This window comes from Rhineura floridana, chromosome 10 (assembly GCF_030035675.1).
Source record: "Rhineura floridana isolate rRhiFlo1 chromosome 10, rRhiFlo1.hap2, whole genome shotgun sequence".
NCBI classification, from domain to species: domain Eukaryota; kingdom Metazoa; phylum Chordata; class Lepidosauria; order Squamata; family Rhineuridae; genus Rhineura; species Rhineura floridana.
In genome coordinates, this window is record NC_084489.1 from 30,584,756 (window position 1) to 30,606,420 (window position 21,665).

General features: G+C 40.5%; 1 protein-coding gene across 13 annotated transcripts in view; it reads left to right on the forward strand.

Annotated features, from left to right (window-relative positions):
- Nucleotides 1–4,085: 4,085 nt before the first annotated feature.
- Nucleotides 4,086–21,665, forward strand: part of THRB (thyroid hormone receptor beta) — a 382,718-nt gene continuing 365,138 nt past the window's right edge. For 9 of the 13 annotated variants that reach the window (XM_061587708.1, XM_061587718.1, XM_061587706.1 and 6 more), the window contains exon 1: nucleotides 4,168–4,271. Coding sequence is in view for 1 of the 13 variants with exons in the window: in XM_061587727.1 (XP_061443711.1) it covers nucleotides 4,264–4,271 (8 nt within the window). In the remaining 12 variants the exon portion in view is untranslated. The other 4 variants (XM_061587712.1, XM_061587724.1, XM_061587730.1 and 1 more) reach the window with 3 other exon arrangements.

Below are 21,665 nucleotides of genomic sequence, written 5' to 3' on the forward strand. Positions count from 1 at the left end.
TGTTCTGGAGTTGATATGAAAGCACCATCTATGTTTGATGTGTAATGGCTGTTTCACAAATGAACATAATCTCAGGATGTTCAAGTGCTAAGTGTGCATGTGTGAGCTCATCTTAAGGGCCAAATGCCACAGTACATTGAATACATTATTGCATTTAACATATCAAAATTGTTTGTTAAATAACTGCTTAGGGGATGGCGGGCAGATGACCAGGACCATGGCATATGGGAAGGGAAACCTTCCCTTTATAGCATAGCTGAGATTAAAATCTGCCTCTTGTCTCTATTTGATTGAATCAGAAGACAGAGTGCAATGATTAGACTATTGGAAGACCAGACAGACTTGGGTTCAAATCAGGCTCAGCCATTTCACTTACTGGGTGGTCTTGGGCTTGTTACTATATCTCAGCTAACTTGACTGGGTTGTTGTGAGAACAAAATTGGGGGAGGGAACCAGATACAAATGTAAGAAATATTTAAAAATATAGGCAGATATGTGGGGTGCTATAACATCCATGTTCCAGATTACTCAGTCTCTATGGTCAATGTGAGAGGAACATAGGATTTTCGCACCTCTTGATCTCCAGGCCAAGAGATGTCTGAAGCTATCAAAGAGAAAGAAATGGCTGTTGTCCTGGGAAAGCCTTAATTGAACTGTGGGTTCTTTTGATGAGTTAGTTTATTTATTTATTTTTGCTAAGTATAACTTAGCAGGGATGGAGAATCAGTAACCTTCCATAACTTGTTAGGTGGCTTTAAAAGAGGATTAGCCAAATCCATGGAGCATAAGGCTATCAGTGGTTACTAGCCATGATGGCTATGCTCTGAGTATATAGTGGGAGGCAGTATGCTTCCGAATACTAGTTCCTGGAAACTACAGGAGAAAAGAGTGCTGTGGCACTCAGGTCGTGCTTGTGGGTTTCCAATGGGCATCTGGTTGGCCACTGTAAGACCAAGATGCTGGACTAAATGGGCCATTGGCCTGATCCAGCAGGCTATTCTTATGTTCTTATAACAACACCTTAAATAATCTCTAATCATTGGCAATGCTAGCTATGGCTGATGGGAGCTGAAAGATCAACAGCAATGTGCAGTGTAGTGGTTAGAGACTAGGACTAGGACCTGGGAGACCAGCCTTAAAATCCCCACTCAGCCATGACGCTTACTGGGTGACCTTGGGCCAGTCATTATCTCTCAGCTTAACTTACTTCACAGGGCTATTGTACAGATAAAATAGGGAGGTGGAGAACCATGCATGTCACCTTGAGCTCCTTCAAGAAAATGTGGGATATAAATGTAATAAACAACAATTAATACAAGTTCTGGAGGGCCAGAGATTCTCCACCTCTGACACAGAGAATTTCAGTCAAGAAACGTTTACTAACCAGCTAAAAATACTGTGCAACAAAAAGTTAGGAATTATTTTTCTTCCGTGGGAAACTCATGTGCATTATGGTACACTGAACCATAAACAATATATGGATTCTGCAAGAAATATCCACATCTAGATGAGGTTACTGCTTAGTTTATCCTGTAGAATGAACATAGGTTTTTCATCCTGACATGAGATCTTTGAGATGTATTTTTCAGAATGGGGACAACAGAGATGAGAAATGGAAAGAACTGTAGGTGTGGGATTTGCATGTGGAGCAGGAGTGAGAGGATAATGAGAAGCTGGCCCATATGCTGAGATGAAGGCAGTCAGGAATTTTATTAACTTTATCCTGACACCAGGAAGTCTGCCCAGTATTTATTCTAGTGAACCTGAGAAATGGCTGCACATAGGTTTGTCCCAGTGGTGGCTGGTGGGTCCATGTCAGTGGGGCAGTGGAACCTGGCCCTCATTAACACAAGAATATGTTAGGTTGAAAAATCCATGTGGATTCTGCAGGATCAGCTCAGGAATTGGCAAGGACATGGCTCATGTAGCATCTCAGTTATTTTAAAACCTAAAGTAGCAGTTTATATTGACAGCCTTCATGGATTTCTACCCATAAATGTTTGCAATGTTACTTCAGTCAAGTGAATAAAGCATGTGGAAATTTAGAAACACTGTCTTGACCAATAAACACTCTGGGGGGAGGGTCCTATAATGTGGCTATAATGCTAATAAAACTGGTGTATCAGAGATGAGAATTTTGTCCTAGTACATCTGCAAATTAGCATTAACATTAATTGACAGTAGTGGATTACTGCTCTGAACAATTCTCCTGTTCACATTTCATGCTGTGATTTTTGCTTGAGCCTTTCATTGGAGCTTGGTTTTAAAAACAATCTTTGCTGGAGTATAACCCAAGAGTTTAAAAGAGTTTAAATTATGTGCCTAAAGCTTTCATTTGGATTTAATAAGCTAGTTTTGTCATGTTTATTAAACTCACTTGACTTTTCAAAGAGCACCCACTGAGACTTATGAATATGCAAATTGGGAGTGCGGTTGGTAGAGAATGAAACCAAACTATACCTACAATAAAGATGTAATCACATTTCTAATTATCAATTAACATTTAAGTAACTTGATTAGCATATAACTGGAAGATAACTATCCACTAGAAAATTAGACATCATTGACGATCAGGATCTCTAGAAGTCAATTTAAGATGTGAACTCATACTACTGCCAAACACTGCCAAATCACAATGCAGTATCTACCTTTAAAAGTGAAAATAAAGTGAGTGATAAGGCAACTCTATATTCTCTGCCACTTCCCCACCCCCACCCCCATTTTTCTCTACCGCTCTCTGTTCCCACTGTAGCAAGCAAAGCCACACCTATACCATTCATTCAAAGCACTTGGCTTCCCACAAAGAATCCTGGGAACTGTAGTTTACCCCTCACAGAGCTACAATTCCCAGCACTCTTAACAAACTACAGTTCCCAGGGTTCTTTGCAGGTAGCCATGTGGCTTTAAATGTATGGTATGGATGTTATCAAATCTCTGGTTTTCTTTCTCAGCAGAGCTGAGTGAAATAGGATGGGGAAACCTGGAGCATCATTGTTTCTCAACTGGTAACTTTAAAAGTATATGCAGTCTCTGGATTGTGACTTGGCAACCCTAATGGCAATAGCTGCTGAAAATAGTTATGTTTGTCTGTTCATGGTTCACTGCCATAGATGTGCAAGGACTATGCATAAATGGAAAGCTCATTCAGTACTAATCTGCAGACACCTATAATAAAGGATTTACAGAGCTTAATTTATTAAGAGAAATTCCTCAGCTTTCCTGGTAAGCCATGTTTCCAGCCCAAAACTCTTAGCGTAAACACTCAGAAACAGGCACCAGCTATGATGAGCCACTACTAGACAAAAGACTCATTGAGGATAGTAAGCACTGTATAAACTAGGGAAGGGAACCTGTGACTATTCAGATGTTGTTGGACTTCAACTCCCAACAGCCCCAGTCAGGAAAACTAATAGGGATGATGGGAGATGTAGTCCAACAAAGTTCCCTATCCCTGTCCAAGGGTTCCCTATCTCTGATATTAGCAAACAAAGACACTTCATCAAGACAGAGGTTTCTGTAGAGATGTAAAGGCCTGGAAAAAATGGGGCAAAAAGGGGGAAATCATTATCCCCCCATTTTTCCAGGTTTTGGTCCCAGGCCTTCACAACTCCAGGTTTCTGCCATCTTATTTAGGTACATCTCCTCAGAGCTTTAACCCCTACATCTGCAATACTTTGCAAATGACCATCACATTGCCCTTTCCTACCTTCAAGAGCTGAGGCAAAGCCATCTCTGCAACAGTGCCCCTTCAAGAACCATAGAGTGAATGAGTCAAGAGTGAACATGACAACATGGTCCCAAACTAGGGTTGCCAGGTCCATGGTCTGAGACAGATCCTGTATCTTTAGGAGAAGAGAAGGTCAGCCAAGTGCAGGTGTTCTTGCAACTCTGTAATGGGAAAAACCACAAGGTGGAATTCTCCCTCCCCCCTGCCCAACTTTTAAAGATACAGAAGACCTCTTGGAGGCCGGGCCTGGTAACCAAGAGGTCTTCTGTATCTTTAAAAGTTGGGCAGGGGGAAGGGAGAATTCCACTTTGTGGTTTTTCTCATTACAGAGTTGCAAGAACACCTGCACTTGGCTGACCTTCTCTTCTAAAGATACAGGATCAGTCTCAGGCCAAGAACCTGGCAACCCTATCACAAACAGGCCCATCTTCAAGGTAGACTACAGAATATACTTGTGTTGACAGATACAAAGGAAGAAAGAGCCCCAGTTCCTTAATGATTGTAAGAAAGTAGGGATTTTGTAGGTATAATTCATCATGCAGGGGTAAGTGTTTTTAAAACTGCTGAACTTCCTTCTTCTGTACATTTACCAATGGTTTTGAAGCCAGGTCATCCGTTGCTTCTGGGCATCCTAGTGGTCTTTTCAGAGCTTGGAAGTAACTTGTAATTCATTACTTTTTTGAGGAATGAGTGGGTAATTCCTTTACATTTTGATTGTGATTGAATGAGGAGTAGTTTTATTACTTTTGAGGAGTAATTGTAATTTTTCCAGCATTACTTTTGCGCACTACTTGAGGGAGGAGAAAGCAGGGGAAGTCTTCTGCTCCTCTGATTTGTGGATGAAAATCATGTGCCTCAAACTGGGCTTCTGTGCAGTGTTGCTCTTCCCTCATGCTCTGTGGGTGGGTAGGAGGTGATGAGGGAGGAGGTGTAGAGTGAGATGGGGTGGATTGGAGAAAACAGTTGTTTAAAAAAATTGATAGTGGTGGTGAAGAATGGAGTGGAGGGGAAAAGGAGCCAGAGGTCAAGAACATGGATAAAGGAGGAGGAGGCAGCAGCAGAATGGTGATAAAGAACTGTGGAGGTGAAAGATGACAATGTGTGTGTGTGTGTACTGTGTTTGTACTTGGCACACCAAGTGGCCTCCACCACCCTCTCTGACTACTGTGCTGCATTTGCAGTATTTTAACTTTTTTGCATCTCAGGGGAAAATGTTTACCTGGATGTGTGTCCCTTAGTTGGTGGCAGGGCAGGGTCTGGGAGGTGGTTAAGTGAGAGAGATTATGCTTGCTGGCTGAGTGGAGGGGGGGTTGCACTTAGTTTGACGTGCAAAGATCTGAGTAGTGGCCTCTACCTCCCTCTCCACCTTCCTTACCAGTGGAGAGACCACCATCACTATCTTATGGATAAAAAGAATTATTCTACTACCTCTGTATATGTGTGTTTATTTTTACTGTTGTTTTAGACTACTTAGATGTGCAGCAGCCAAGGCCTTGTAGGTGTTTTTTTTAAGTAACTGAAATGTGATTGTAGTGATTACTTTTGAGAAAAAGTAAAGTAATCAACTGATTGCTTTCAGAGCAATTGTAATTGTAAAGGTAATTACTACTTTTTGGGCCATGTAATTGTAACTGTAATTTATTACTTTTTAAAAGTAGTCTTCCAGGCTCTGGGCTTTCTTTTGGCAAGATGTTGCTGACAAGCTTATGGCATTCTCTTTCATTTAGCTCAAGGATTTTTTACTAACTGATCTGCAAGTCTAGGGAAGAAATATAGCAACAGCTGGGTACTCAGCATATTTGATAATGTCCCTTTGTTTTGGCTCCTAAATGAGGGGTGAGATGTTTTGCTAAACATGGGTCCCATTTTGCATGAAACCTTATCCCTAAATAATAATAGGTGGGTTTGTTTGACAATTTAAGCTGTTGGGACAGTTTCACTAAGGTTCTTTCTTTGTGTGTTTAAAATATCCTGCATTCCTTTCAACTATAAGTATGGAATATACCCTGCCTTCTTAAACATGCTTAATAAAAAGGCTATAAATAACCCTTCCAATTTAATGTATTTATACTGAACTGAAAGTTTGACCTGATTTATGTCCAGCATATTGTTTAAATTTAAATACCCATTATTATTTTCATGTTCAGTTGCCTTTAGATCAATGCAATATATGCACTGATTTTCTTGTCGTGCCCTTTCTGCTCAGTATTTTGAACCTTTTAGCCTAATGGGTTTTCAATAAATGGATTCAGAAAGAAAAGCATTGTGACCATGAGCTCACAGCTTTGTCTGCTTAGATAAAAGATCTAAGGCATTCCCCATGTCATCATATCTATAGTGTTGTGATTGACAACAGTGTGAGAAAATAAATGTATTCCCAAGGGAAAGTGAATAATAAGTTGATGTAAATATCTTATATTTTTATTATATAATTTCAATCACATTCCATGGGAAGATAATACTTTAACATGAGTGCTTATTTTACCAGCTACAGAGACCGTAGTTGAAACTGGGAAAATCTCCACAAGTATAGATTGATTGCCAGTGGTAGGCCCCAAAATAGGATGTCCCAGGGGAAGTTTCCTGATACTTGATCCAGCAGTCTCATTCGAAATTCCAATGGGAAAAGTCCAGATTGGATCTGGAAAGTTCCCTCATTCTTCCAGGTGATGGAGCTGGTAGCAGTGGCATGCCAAGCATTCCCCTCAAACTCCCTGTTGTCCATGGGTGCAACAGCAGGAGTAATATGCTAGGCCAGGGCTGGGGAACCTTTCTGGCCTAATAGGCCAGATCCTTTTCAGTCTCCACCCCCACAGGTCAACTTTGACAGGTGGGTGGGACAACCCACCTGTCAATCACCTGAGATCATTATAGCAGCAGATGGGTTGTCCTGCCCACCAGCAGGCTTGAAGTCACTGTCTATCAGCTGACTTCAAGTCTGTGTTCTGCAGGGATTGGCCATGCGATTGAATTCGCCATAGAGACCTCAGGTGGGTGGCCAATTCAGTCTTGTGTCTACCTGTTCCACCTCTGATGTCACATATGCTTTCAGATGTAAGGCAGTTAGGTGTAGTTTGGGGAAAACAGCTTTGTGGGCCAAATTGGGACCCATGCCAGGCCAAACTTGGCTTGTGGGCCAGAGGTTCCTCACCCCTGCGCTAGGCCTTGTGGGCTTGAGCCTAGCCCAGAACACTATCAGGGTTTACAGCAGCATTTATTTATGCTGGCACAGCAGGTCTTGTTTTGGGTCTAGTGAGGTGAGTCTGTTTAAAAATAATCCAGGATTGCTGCAGTATTTCTGGGCTGAAACAAAGGAAGTTCATTCGTCCCTAACTGTAGATTTTAAATAGTAGCAGGGAATGGAAACTTCAGACTTTGAAAATAGGGGATCTTATTTGTCCAGAAATTAGCAGGAGCCCAGTAATCTTGTCCTACAATTATGCATCCAAATACTAGGTATGTTTACTCAGAAACAAGCTCCACTATGCTCTCTGTGACTTGCTCCCTTAGAATTGCAGCCTAAGTAATGGAAAGTGAATAGGATAGACTCAGTGGCCTAAAAATTTTATTTTTTAAGATTCCTGTGTTCCTTGAATGGACATACAGTTGAGATGTTCATGAGTACTATAGCATATATTGCAGGTGCCATCTTCTGGTGATTAAATTGTTGCAGCACCAGATAATTCCATGATACTTCTGCTCATTTTAACACACAGCAGTCTGCCCCTCCCCCGAAGGAAAACCACAGTTGCTTTTATTGGATAAACAAAAACTTTAATGTTTAACAATTATTCATATATTTTGTTTCAATTTTATTTTATGCTGCTTTTTTCACAGGCCTGACAATACATAATGCATAATCATTCAAATACTAGGGGCTGATGCCCCTGCTCACTCTGCTCGCTCACCCCCTTGCCAGAATCACCACCTCATCCCCTTAGAGTTCACCAAAGCCTGATATAATCTTTCCCCTGCTTCTCTTTTATTTCTTCATATTGGGGGTGGGAAATAGAAGTGCAGGGAGGATCACTAATGGCTTATACCTTGTGTCACCACTGCCCTAGTGATTAGGATGAGCAGTCAATCAGGAAGGAGGAGCAGCAGCACGGGAAGAAGACAGGCGGCCAGAAATGGTGGCTTCCCAGGGGACTGGTGGTAGTGGTTGCAACAGTGGATTACCAGACTGGCTGTCCACTGCTTCTGGCTGTCTTCCTTCTTCCCACCCTGCTCCTCTTGCCAGACCTGTCTATGGCCAAGTGAACTGCAGTGTGATAACATTCTTACATTTGTATGTATTATGGAAGAAAACATTTACCAAATCAGTAGGATAAATTACTTCAGCTAAGCCAAAGGAGATGACTATTTTGTGACTAATTTCAGCAGCAGCAAAAATGTTCCCACCCTCCAATGATTTGGGTGGGGTGTTCCGAAGGGAGTGAGTGTGTTCACCGATTCAGAATTTATTTATTTATTTATTTATTTAATTAAGCTTATATACCGCCCGACTAGCAACAGCTCTCTGGGCGGTGAACATTAAAAATACAATAAAAATAACACAAAACTGTACACAAAACTGTACAGTCTAAAATCAAAATATAATAATTTACAATTAACAGGAATTAAAATGCCTCAGAGAAGAGAAAGGTTTTAACCTGGCGCCAAAAAGATGATAGTGTCGGCGCCAGGCGCACCTCCTCGGTGAGACCATTCCATAGTTCGGGGGCCACCACTGAGAAGGCCCTAGATCTTGTCACCACTCTCCGGGCTTCCCTATGAGTCGGAACTCATGAGAATGAAGGCAGTGCTGATCTAGGAAGGATTGCCCTCATTCTTTGTTGGCTTCATAACATTTTTATAGTCATGTGTTACTGGCTATGTAGTATCATGATGTTGTCATGTTCACTATATGGTCCCTGACTGGCTGGGATCACCCATGTAATTATCATAAAGCAAAAACCTGTCCCCAGAATGGTGCCAAGGAAACAACAGGCTGGGAAAATTTTCACATGCCCCTTGAATGTTTAAGCTGCTTAAACTAATGCTGGGCCAAATAGCCACTTTAACTTTTGCATAACTATTTGTCTCCCACCAAAGGGGGAGGAGGGAAATTTTTGGTGACTTTTGGGTACAGGCAAATATGAAAAACTTTCAGGTGGGAAGTGGACCTACCATAAAAATAGTCATGGATTTATTTTTTGTAAACAAACACAAAAGCTTTGCCATCACTTCAAGTGGCACTTTTGCTGTCTTCAGGTACCTGGCTGCTTTGTAATTTGGGGTTGTGCACACACCCATTTGTAGCACAAAAATTTAGTTTTTCTCAGTACGGAATCATTCATGCTCATCTTCAACATGCTGCTTTCAATCCAGATTGATTGTAGATCTTGCCATCCAAATTGGTGGCTGTGGTTACTTGATATGTGTTTGAATCCTCCCCTTGATTAGATTACTTGTCTGATTGCAATCTTGGTATACGTCCACCCACAATGTCATTGGGCAGATGTAGATACACCCCGCACTGCTGGGACCACCTACATCTGTTTTCAAATGGACACACTGCAGGGTAATGCAGGATCAATCTGCAATGAGCTTTTATTTTCGGAATGAAGCAAAGTTTGTCAAGAAGCATTTTTCAGGGGCAAAAAATATGCAATATATATGCATATGCAAAAACATGTAATTGTGTGTGGACTAAGTACAAAAACAAGAACTCAGTCTCCAGTGATTCTAGAATAAAATATCATGTGTATGTAGCCTGGGATTGAATGGCAATGGAAAAGTTAGCACAGTTCTCAGGGCTATTCTTGGGGAAAATACTGTACCATGGCTTGTTGTTCCCATTTGGTCCCAAATTACTAAGAGAATGCTGCTAGGTTGCTGAGATCAACCAAGCTGCCTCTTGAAATGACAGCAAAGCTATTTTATTTATTTATTTTGGAACGCACCATACAACAAATCCTTGGTCACCTATTTAAGCTAAGTCTCCCTTCCTTGCTGCCACAAAGCAACAAAAAGGCCTGGATTGACTACTTTAGCTGTGAACATGTCGATTTTCTGTGGCTAAGACAGTTTCCATATCCCCAATTGTCTGGTTGCAGGGATCTTTTTTGTTTTGTTTTGCTTGAAACCAGCATCTTTGGGCTTATTGAGGCATGTGGGCTAAACTTGTCAGCATTTGTTTTATTTCTGTAAAGAGCTTGCAACAACTCGAGCTATTTGATTACGCAGAAGTCTTTACACAGTGGCGGCCTTCCATCATCCTCCAACAGACAGCAGCTTCACCCAGACTGCCTTAGCAGGATTACCACAGACTGAGACAAATCAAGAGCAGTTTTTAAACTAATCTCATTTTTGATGTCGCTAGTTAAATGAAAAACACTAGAAATAATGATGCTGTAGTTGGTAGCTATTGCTGTCTGGAATAAAGTATTCATATTGGCCATGATCCAGGGAATGTTGAGTGTGTGCGTGGGGAGGCAATAGGGGTGGGGGAGAAGGGAGAGAGAAAAAAGGAAACATTTCTTGTGACTAAGTACAATTTCTGGAAAAATCATGCATGGTAGCACAGAGCTCATTTGCATCTGTACGGTGACTTGAGTTCAAGCAGGCACACCCTCGGAATTCTTGGGGGGAGATTTCTGGTTGCATTATGAATATAGCCATGTGCATATGTCCAGCACACCCTCTTGTCTATTCATGCAGCTCACATCCTTTCCCATGCATGTGTAATTCTAATCCCAGCCTACCAACATGGAGGGCAAAGACATGGATCAGACCTTTCATCCCACTGATTGGGATCTACTACATAGCTATTGTTTGTCTACACAACACCTATTGTGTGTGTCGGGGATTATTTCTGGATCGGAATGGCTGTGTGTAATAAGCTAGCTTCAGCACTGCTGATCTGTCATATAGTTGACCTGTGATGGCCACCTGAGGTAAAACAAAATAATAAGACTGCCCATCTCCTGCAATGAGATGAACAAGTACCGCACACATGCATAATTATGTCCTTTTTCCAAGGAATTCAAATGGTGAACATGCTCCCACCCACATTTTAACCTCACGTGGATGGTACTGATAGTTTATGCAGGACACTGAACTTAGAGAGCAGGGCTCCCCAGTAAGTCCAACTCTCTAGCCAAGTGGCTCCCAACTTTTATGAGTACAGGGCCCCCTTTGTAACCTCAAAAATTTTCACAACCCCCATGTGCTAATTGTTATTAATTGAAAAAAACACATAATGAAGCATTAAATAATGTCTCTTTTTATTCATCACAAAAATATTATAATGATGATATTTACCAGAAAGTCCCAGGGCAGGTTACAGCACTGTAAACAGTTTTTAATAAATTCTGAAGGAAATGAGAAGGAGATAAAAGTAAACCACCCAGAGTGGTGAACAGAGCCTTGTTGATGCCAGGGCAGTTGGACTCCAGTTTTAAGTATTCCATCTGTATACAGCGATGTGTCTTCTTCAGCACTCAGCTAAGGAAGCTCCATATGACAATGATAATAATAAGTCTAACAGACAGAATGTCAACAGCTGAAGCTTTCCTCATAATTTCTACACTAGAAAAAGTTTAATTTGATTTGTTTAATTTCTGCCTGCCGCACAGCAGTTAAAGGCACAAGAGCCCTGTTCGCCCCAATGCCAACCCTAAACCATGCAAAGAACTCAAATTAAGAATAAAACAAAATTTGGGCAACTTAACATATTTTAACATATTTAAAAATATATTCCTTTTTTTTTTTACAATAATTTTTATTCAAATTTTCATAAAACATAGAAAACAAAATCATAAAACATTCAAAGACAAAAAACAAAACAAAACAAAAATGATTAAACAAAAAAAATAAAATGTTGACTTCCCATTTGTCACATATCAAATCAGTTATAGGTCTACAATATATAACAATCCTGTCTCTTAAATCATATTATAAAATCACTTTCCTCCAGTAGTTATCTTAATTAATCATCAAATCTCATAAACATTACTTTATTCTTTCCACAAAAAGTCAAAGAGAGGTTTCAATTCTTTAAGAAATATATCTATCAATTTTTCTCCAAATAAACTGTCAATTAATCCATCTCGTTAATAATTATAATAATCTTATTGTCATAACCATAGTCCAAATAAACATTTCGATTAATCCATCTCATCAGAATCTGTTAGGTCCAATAATTTCAATAGCCATTATTCCATTATCCCTATTAGTTCCATCTTCCATCTTCAATAGTCCTGTTAAGTCCAGTAATTTCAGTGTCCAATCTTCCATTATCAGTATTCCATAATAATCTTGCTGTTGTAACCATAGTCATATAATAAGAGTCTGATGGGAATTTCCTCTATCCCAAATATTTTCTTGCCATCCATTCTGAATAAGTTGCTGAAATACTGTTGTAAAGTCATATCTGTGTTCTTCTTTTTTACAAAATGCACTGGCTCATCTCTTAAGAGTTTTTCCATTGTCACATGGCTGCAGTTAATTCCATAGATTTTCTCTATATCAAGCTCCATCACATCATTCCAGTCCAGAAGATTATCCAAGCCATTGATAACTTTATCTCTAATATCTTCATTAATTTCTTCAGAGATAACGTTAAATTCCAAACAGTAGATTTTATTTCTAAAATCCATAAACTCCAGATCTTTTTCCAATTCCACATTTGTTCCAATCTCCAGGGCTTGTATCTTCCCTTTATTTTTTCTTTTCTCATCTCTGATCTCATTCTCCTCTCTCACAGGATCCCCTATTTCTTTAAGCTCCTGCGTCATTTTGCTCAGTTCCATTTTCAGCTCCTTACTACCCTGTCGCAGGGTTTGTTTCGTTATCTCAATCTCATCCATTATTTTCTGAAACATAGTTACTTCCAGATTCTCAGCCACTTTCTTGATTGCCATTTTTAAAACCACGAAAACAAAGCAAAATAAAAATAAAGAAGAACCACTTCTTATTTCAGCAACAATTGGGTTAATATTCCAGGCTTGATGACATCACAGTATAAACAGAGCAACCTGCCTTATCTCTCTATGTTCAAGAATGCAAAACAAATTTAGTTGCCAGCATCAAAACAGTTAGTGGCGTCGTGAAGAAGCAGATTCGTCAAAATAAAATAGACCAAAAAGAGAATAGTCCCAGACAATATAATATTCCTCGGAATAGAAATCAGGAATAGAAATCCCTCTTCTGTTTATTATCTTTAGAATGCACTTCCAGGACAGCTTTTTGCGACAGAAACAGAGATAAGCTGTTAATTTCATGAATAACAGAAAAGAGTTATATCTCACCCAGAAGTTGTCCAAAGCCGATCAATCTGACAAATCTCCTTTTGCTGTAACAATTTAAACCAAGTAAAAAAAAATAATAGAAAGAAGGGTGCTTGCCTGTTAGTCCGTTCTCTCTTTAAAGAAAAGATAAACGTATCGCTTAAGCAGATAGAGCTTGTTAGAAAGTCCGTCCGGCATTGTTGGCTGGACCTTATCTCATAAATTAATGAAATCCAGTCCTCCCAACAAAAACAGGCTTTTGAGGTTGATCTCTACGTTTCTCCCTGCCTGGGAGAAATTTCATCAGTCAAAAAAAAAAATGTTCTGACTGATTTATATCTGAATAAGCTTCTTTTGAGGCGGGAGCCCGTCCCAAAAGCAGGCACAAGCGAAGTCACCCTTCCCGGAAGTCAAATATATTCCAAATGAACATCTACAACTGTATAAAAACACACCCAAAGCCTTGATAAACAGCAACAAAAATACCCCGAGCATGTGCAGTTTCACATTTTTAAAACTTACTTTACCCATCATTTTTTAGCTCACTTACTGTCTTGGGTCAGCTACTAACTCTCAGCCTAATCTACCTCATATGGCTGTTGCTTCATTGAATTCGATAGGACTTATGTCTGTGTAGACCTGGTTAGGATTGTAGCCTGTCCTTGTATTATAGACATAATTTTTTACCTCCTTTAACCAGAATGATGCATCTTTGTACTATAAAGCCCCATTTTCCACCCCTTCAAAAGTGGTACAGCTTTGAAGCTTCAACAGAATCTTAGTCTGGTCTGATTACTGTAGTTTGATTTACCTGGGAGTAAGCTCCAATATATATGAACAGACATACTTCTGAGTAGACATGTATATATTGTACTGTATGTTAACTAGAGAGCCAGTGTGGTGTAGTGGTTAAACTTGCAGCCTTTCCCAACCAGTGTGCCTCCAGATTTTGTTGGACTACAACTCCCATCAGCCTCAGCCAGCATTGCCAATGGTCAGGAAAGACCATTTTGGGAAAGGCTGGGTGAAAGTGTTGGACAACGACCTGGGAGACCAGCGTTCGAGTCCCCACATAGCCATGAAGCTCACTGGGTGACCTTGGGCCAGTCACTGCCTCTCAGCCTCAGAGGGAGGCAATGGTAAACCCTCTCTGAATACTGCTTACCATGAAAACCCTATTCATAGGGTTGCCATAAGTCGGGATCGACTTGAAGGCAGTATATCATCATCATCATAAGTTAACTATACAGTGAATTTTTAATGGGTGCCCAGGTGTGCATTTGTGGGGGCATGCTCCGGGAATCCCATCCCATTACTTTTTTGCCTGGCAGCTCCCTCCCGGGGTCCCTCTGTCTCTAGAGCTAGAGCTAATCAGCTCAATCAATCTTCCCTCATTGCCACTGATAAAAGAGGAGGCAAGGAGCTGGAGCTTAAATAAGCCCCGCTGGCTCCTTCTCCTGATGCGCTCACTGCAGCACTGCTCAGCTCTCTGTGTGGCGGGAACTAACTGTGCTGGTTGGAAGGAAGGAAGGGGAGGCAGAAGCAATTGTGTGCACAGTTGGTGGTGCACAGACCAGCCATTAATTATTTGTTTAAATTCTTCTCTTGGCTCTTTGTGACGCCCCTGGGATTACTTTGCGACCCCCAGGTTGGGAACCACTACTCTAGCCCTTATCACACAATAGCTTCCTTTTAGAATGTGCACATCTGTGTGCAGGGAAGCTGCACACTTACCCTGTTCATATGTTTACCCAGAAGTCCAAAAAGCAAAAGCAGCAGTTAACTGAGCATATCATTTTGGCCACTTCCCTGAATTTGCCCTGGACTGAAATCCACAAACTAGTTAAGCCCAAGTAATTATATTTAAGCCCTTCCATAGAACTAAGTAAGGTCAAATTCAAATCATCGTTTCCTTTTGAAACAGAACAGATGGGGTTATGTTTTTGTTTGTTTGTTTGTCTTGGAGAGGCATCCTGGAGATGCAAAACACACACAGACACGCAAAATCTGTGCCTTATGTCTTCTAGTAGTATTTAAAGACACATTAGCTGCATTATGGGAGCATGTCCAGAGACTTGCCTAGTCTAATTTTAATTTGTTTGCACTAGAAGAAAATATAAATAAATCTGAAATCCCAAAGAGGGTTTATTCTGCTAACTTAGAACTTCAGCTGCTTGGATGAAATGCTTGCAATTTGGCTTCCATCAGAGAGCAAAAGGAGAAATATACGATGCTTTGATATTGTATATTTCAAGATGCAGGCTCTGGCTCCAAGCCAAAGTCTGTTGTATCCACATCTCTTAGATATTTCTATAAGTTGCATCTCAATACACCTGTCAATTTTTCCCATTGTTTCTGCATTCCATACCCTTGTGGCAAAGCTGGATTTGATAGCACAATCAGCAAAACAAAAAAATAATAAAAATATCAGAGATCTTGCTTGGAACCACCTATTTACAAACACAGCAAAAAAGCCATGAATATAAAGATGAATACATTTTATGATGATAATTACATTTGTATCCTACCTTTCCTCCGAGTAGCTCAAGGTGATGTACACGGTTTACCCCTTCCTACTTTATCTTCACAACTCTGTGAGATAGCTTAGGCTGAGAGACAATGACTAGCCCAAGGTCATCCAGTGAGCTTCATGGCTGAGTAGATACCAAGTCCTAGACCAGCACTTTAACCACTACACCAAACTAGCTCTCTACACCAATCAGCTACTTCACTGCATAGTAGATTCTTCTTTTTGCATTTATATACTGATTTGGCAACTTCAGAATATCAAAGGGACTTCAATCTAATAAGCAAATATCTCATAAACACCTTTATTTCCTATGAGAACTGATTAGACCAAACAGCAACTGTTTTAGGAAATAGTGCTCTGATATGCTTTTGTGAAATACGCTAACATATTTAGCACAATATAACCTTAGATGCTGCTGCACCAATAACCGAAAGCATACCTATTATGTTTGCACTGTATCCAAACTGCTTAGGAGCACTGTGTGTGTAATTGTATAAACTGCATCTTTCAACAATTTGAATGGGGCTAAGAGCAGACTGCAAGACTGAAAGGGAGTTAAGAAGAGCCTGCTGGATCAGGCCAGTGGCCCATCTAGTCCAGCATCCTGTTCTCACAGTGGCGAACCAGGTGCCTGGGGGAAGCCTGAGTTAAATGGCAGCCTGCAAAACAGCTTGTTCTGAAATAACCCCAATAACATTATTAGGATTATTCCACAAGTGTGTGGTTTCAGCAAACGATTTCTGATGTACAAGAGCATTATTGTTTCCAGTTCATCCTTTTCTGCCCTTTCATACTTACTCCTTAGTAGGAAACAATGGTAGAGAACGAGAACTTGCTGGTTGAACCTTAGCCTTCATGTCAAGAAGCAGGAGTCTGAGGATCCTCACCTATAAATGGAAAGATTTGGCAGAGAAGAAGCTTATGGCAAACTTACCACCTGCTGGCTTGCAAACTGTGCCTGCAGTACCATGGTTGCCCTCTTATCCATGCAGATGGCCATTGGGCTAGGGTGAGCTGAAGACAGATGAAGGGCTTATCCACATGGGAGCATTTCTTCATAGCAAATACACAGCTTTTGCCATCGTAACAGATTTGCAAGGTCCATGCTTTGTGCTCAGTGGTAGCTTCCAATCCATTGTTTTCCATTCACACAAGTAGGTGTTCCTCTGGGAAGGATTTGTGTTGCTGTTTCCTTGTGGCCCCGCCCTCTCATTTTACATTTTTACTACCTCTAGTTGCTCAGTTAACTCGGCATATGCAAATATTTTTGACCTGAACAGTATTTCCACTCCCTCCTGCCCCCCCCCTGCTTCCTAAAGTTTGGTGGTTGAAAAGAAGTGGAGTCATCTGCCTCCCCTTTCTCCACTGCCCCTTGCTTTTCCTGAGTTAATTTTTCCCCACTGGAAAAACAAATCAACATAATATTTATTTTAAAAATCAATACCAATATTGATATTCTCTGAAAATAACAATATCAATATCAATATTGATATCAATATTTTTGAGGCAACTTTTTTTAAAAAAATCCACTTTAGATTTTTTAGGAAACAAAAGGAAGTTTGCTGGAGGAAAAAGGGAGGAAAGAAGGGAGGGCTGCAGCAAACTGTGGAGGGGGGAGGACAGAGCAGTCAGAAGTTGCGAGATAAACCACCAGAAACAAAATGGAATTCATGGGAGAGTTAGTGGGTGGAGAAAGGAGAATAGCTGAAAGTGATGATTCACCCACTCAGTAAAAACCATAACTGTCTTCAAAGACATGTGGAGCTGAGTGGAGCCGTATTGTTCTAAACTTTTGATATTATCAGCGGATTGGGTTAGTACGGATTTACAGGGGGAAAACTGCTTGATAGCTTCTGTTTGCCAGTAACATCATGTGAACCATACAAATTAAAAGGGGATGCAAGTAGCACCAAACACACACTAAACTGCTGCGTAGATGAGCCCGTAGTGTGAATTGCATCAACCTCATGAGACAATGGGGGTGGCGGGATGTCTCCTTGTATTCAGACCCGTAGATCAGGTTAATTAAGGGCAAACTAAATGTGATATTAATTGCTTGAATGCAATTAGTGTGTCTAGTTTAAATAGCAGGCGTGGAATGGGATAACGCTGTTAGGGTGTGTGGGCAGAGGTTTTAAACCACCCTCATGCTACAGTCTTGAGGGAAATTGCCAGTGGAGGTTTCCCTCCCAGGGCTAATAGCATCTCGACATATCCCTGTCCCAGTCCTGTCTCCCTCCTCATGGCTGCTCTTTACACTAGAAAAACTAGACATAGTAATTGCATTCATGCAACAGACATCATTCTATAACACTTTGTGGGGAGTAAATCACATTGAACTCATTGAGATTTACTTCTGAATAACATACACAGTATTAGATTGTAACTGATAATTATGGGGAAAGCACCTCCTTTTTTCATAACACAAAAGTTACAAAAAGTCTTTACAAACATCCTAAGAACTGATCATGCATGCATCACTTGGTGATTTCTGTGGGCCAAATGGACTTTTTTTGCACTTCTTTGTTCATGACACACTGTGGTTTTGATTTAACTTCCTACATTAATATTAGCCACAGGAGTTCAATAAATTACAAATCCTTAGGAAGTAATCTCAGTGACAATGTTTTCTTTTCAGATTAGATTTTGTGAGGTGGAAGCGTTCAACTTTCTGTTCACCCAGGCTTTCTTAAATGATCTGCTCAGTGTGTAAGTCTCTGTCTTTAATCTTGGGTGTGCTGTGTGCTTTATTTTTGTGTTGTTAATTGAATTTTGATTTTATGTTTTAGTTTTTATTAACAAGGCTTTTCACTGTAAGTAGCCCAGAGAACTTTGTATTATAGGGTAGAATACAAATGCTGAAGATACATAAAATAAACTTTTTATCATAAAAGCCAATGTGTAACAAGATGGGAAATGCTGAGTATTAGTTCACATAATTATTGCAATGTTTTTGTTGATGGCCAAGGAATTTAACATGGTCTACCATCTTGGGCAAATCTCCCATTTCCCCATGTGCTGCACCACACACCTTGGTTGCCACCAGTGGAGGCAGGTCCATTAGGGCAAATGGGGCACTACCCCACCAGCCTCTGTCTGCCATCAGCTAGTCCCCATGTGACTGCCTTCTTACTTGCATCCAGTACTTGGAGTGGTGCTGGCTGAGCTTCCTCCTCCTTAGGGTCAGTGCCGCCATTATACAATTCAGCAGGGAGGAGAATGGGGGTAAAACTAGTAGATTAGTTGGCTCTGTCTGTCATTGGCTATGGCTCCACCTGCTGTTGGCCTCTCTGCCTTCCACCCCACTAGTCCCAATGATCACCAACCACCGATGATTGCCACCTTTTCTGTGCCTTTGACAGAAGCTGGTTCTGCAGAGATAAGCAAATGATTTTTCTCTCTCTCTGGGCTGTGAACAAGTTTCACCATTTGATTTCTGTATACCAAGCTGCTGCTAAAGGCGTATGAGCAGAACTGGCAACATCTGGGGCCTGGGGAGTGGTCATTTTCCATCATTGTCTCCCCAGAGCCTGTATCTGCCTCCGTCTGCCATTATTGGGAAGAACCAGGAGCCACAAACTGCTCTGCTGATTGAGTGAGGATATGTCTCTTCGTCCTAGGGGCTAAAACATCAGTGTTTGTTTATTCAGAAAAGATATACCCACCTTTCCACTGTAGTCCCAGTGCTGATCATTCTGGGGTGCTTGATTGTGGGGCAGCACAAAATCATATTATGAATATGATGTAGCCCATAGGCTGCTAGTCTTTCAGAATAATATCTTTCCTCTATCTTTCTCAAACTTTTTTGGTTCGTGGTGCACTGTAAAACATATAAAAATTTTCTGGCGCACTTCGTGTACAAAATTAAAAATATATTAATATATTTTAAACTATGAATAAAAATAACTTAATAATAATATACGTTCATAATATTCGCGGCACATCTAGCCACCTCTTGCGGCGCACCAGTGTGCCCCGGCACTCCGTTTGAGAATCACTCCTCTATAGTGTAGCCAGTACAAGTGCCTGCAGAGAATCAAAAAATGGATAACCTTTTCTGTTTCAAATTGTTGCCTAGTTCTGTGACTCATAGGACAACCATTTAGCTTTACTCAGCAAGGTAGCCACTGTGCTAGAGCTAATATAGATCCTATGCTCAGCTGACAGCAGAGTCAATAGTACAACTGTAGCAAAAGGAAATAAGTGATAATGTGGCAACACTGACACACACTCCCACAGCTTCCCTGGCAACTGTGCTGTCATCCATGCATTGCCACATTCATGAGCTTGCATGTCCCCATACTAGCTATGCATGGACAGCTTCAGTCAGTACAGGCAGTAGCCAAAGTAACCCATGAGGTTACCCAGACCAGTGTACAAACAAACTCCTTCACAGAAGAAGCACAACTAGCAGCCAGTAAGAGACCTCAGCACCTTTCCCGCACAAGCATAGGTAGGAGACATTCGTGATGAAACCAAAAGGCTTCCTCAGAGAAAGATTTGAATCCTACTGTGGAAGCATGCCACCAATAATTAATTCCATAACACTGCACACAATGTCTTGCTTTCTCTGCTGGGAAGAGAAGTGAGTGCATGCATCAAAACAGAACTACAGAAAGTTCAAAGCAGGGAGCACTGGGGGCTACCTTGTAGCTTATTTGGATAGAGCAAGGGAAGGGAAACAGGATATGGAGGTATTTCTCCCACCTTGGGGAGATGTGGATGTGATTTCCGCAAGGTATGTGAATTAGATTTGTAATTTCAAATATATGATCCAAAAATTATTAACAGCATAAATCAAATTTGCTTCCCTTTTCAGCTGAACTATGTTTCTATCCTTTGACTAAAAACACGAGATATAAACCATACAGTACAAAAATAATGCACACATGTTCATGAAAGAGATCAGATGTGTGTATATTTTTCTAGTGTAAAACTGAATACAGACAGTTAGACTAGGTGGATTTAAAGTGCACTGTCTATGTATTCATACATTGATCATTTGTATGCGCTGACTCAATAGGACAGAGGACAAACAGGACAAATCTCCAGGACTTTACTGAATATCAAAAGTATTTAATGCACAGCCATTGTTAATAATGCACAACGTGATTCCAAGGTTTTGACAATGACAATTGTATCCTAAAAATGTTATGCCCTGAACATGCTAATTCTAGCCTGAGACAGCATTTGCTTGCCCCTTGGGATTCAGCTGAGTAGGCTTTGTTAAAACTGCAGACCCTTTTGCCAAATTAGGACACTTTAATACACCCCACCAGATGGCAGTGTAGGAGAGAAAAAGAAAAGTTTTTGAAGCAAGTGCACTCAGTACTTGCAGCTGCCAAGTTAAATTATTAAATTATTTTCTTTCTTTGAAGCTTCTGAATAATTTGCAGGATTTTTACTTGATTTTTATTTAATAGGTAAAATACTACAGTAGAAAACAAGTCCTCTATTTGTGATAGCAATTATGTGTAACATCCTGCAACTTTAGCACAATCTAGTGTTGCAGGTAATAGTTTAGCAATAACTAAGCAACTTATACACATACGTTTCTATGGTAATTTTTTTCTGAAATGCCATAATGCACAGAATGTGGGCTTATTCTCAGGGATATGCTACTTTGCTGATTTTGGGGTGGATTTGAGTTGCAACTGCAACGCCTTTTGTATATTGTGTATACTAAGGTTAACAACCTCAATATTGTAAAAAAGCCAAAATATTGTTTGAAGCTGCCCTCATGTGGTTAGAGAATATATCACACCTAAGGCTGCAATCCAGTTCATGTCTACTCAGAAGTAAGCTCAGTTGTATTCAATGGGACTTACTCCCAGGGTAGTGTGTATTGGATTGCAGCCTTAGTTTTAAATTATTGGCTTCGATGCAAGCATGTAAATACCACAAGCTACAAAGCTACCACTGTTGTGAGCACTGGCAAGGTCACTCATCTCAATGCTCTGTACATATATACTTCTATGTGGAGGCATATTGAGGATGCTATGATGAGAAGGTACTTGATTTCTTTAACATTTCCAGTAGGAGACTTAAAAATAAAGAGTTAACTAATGTGTGTCTGTTATAGGAAAGAAATAACAGGGTTTGTTTGACAGCAGGGGAGGGGAACATGCTGATATGA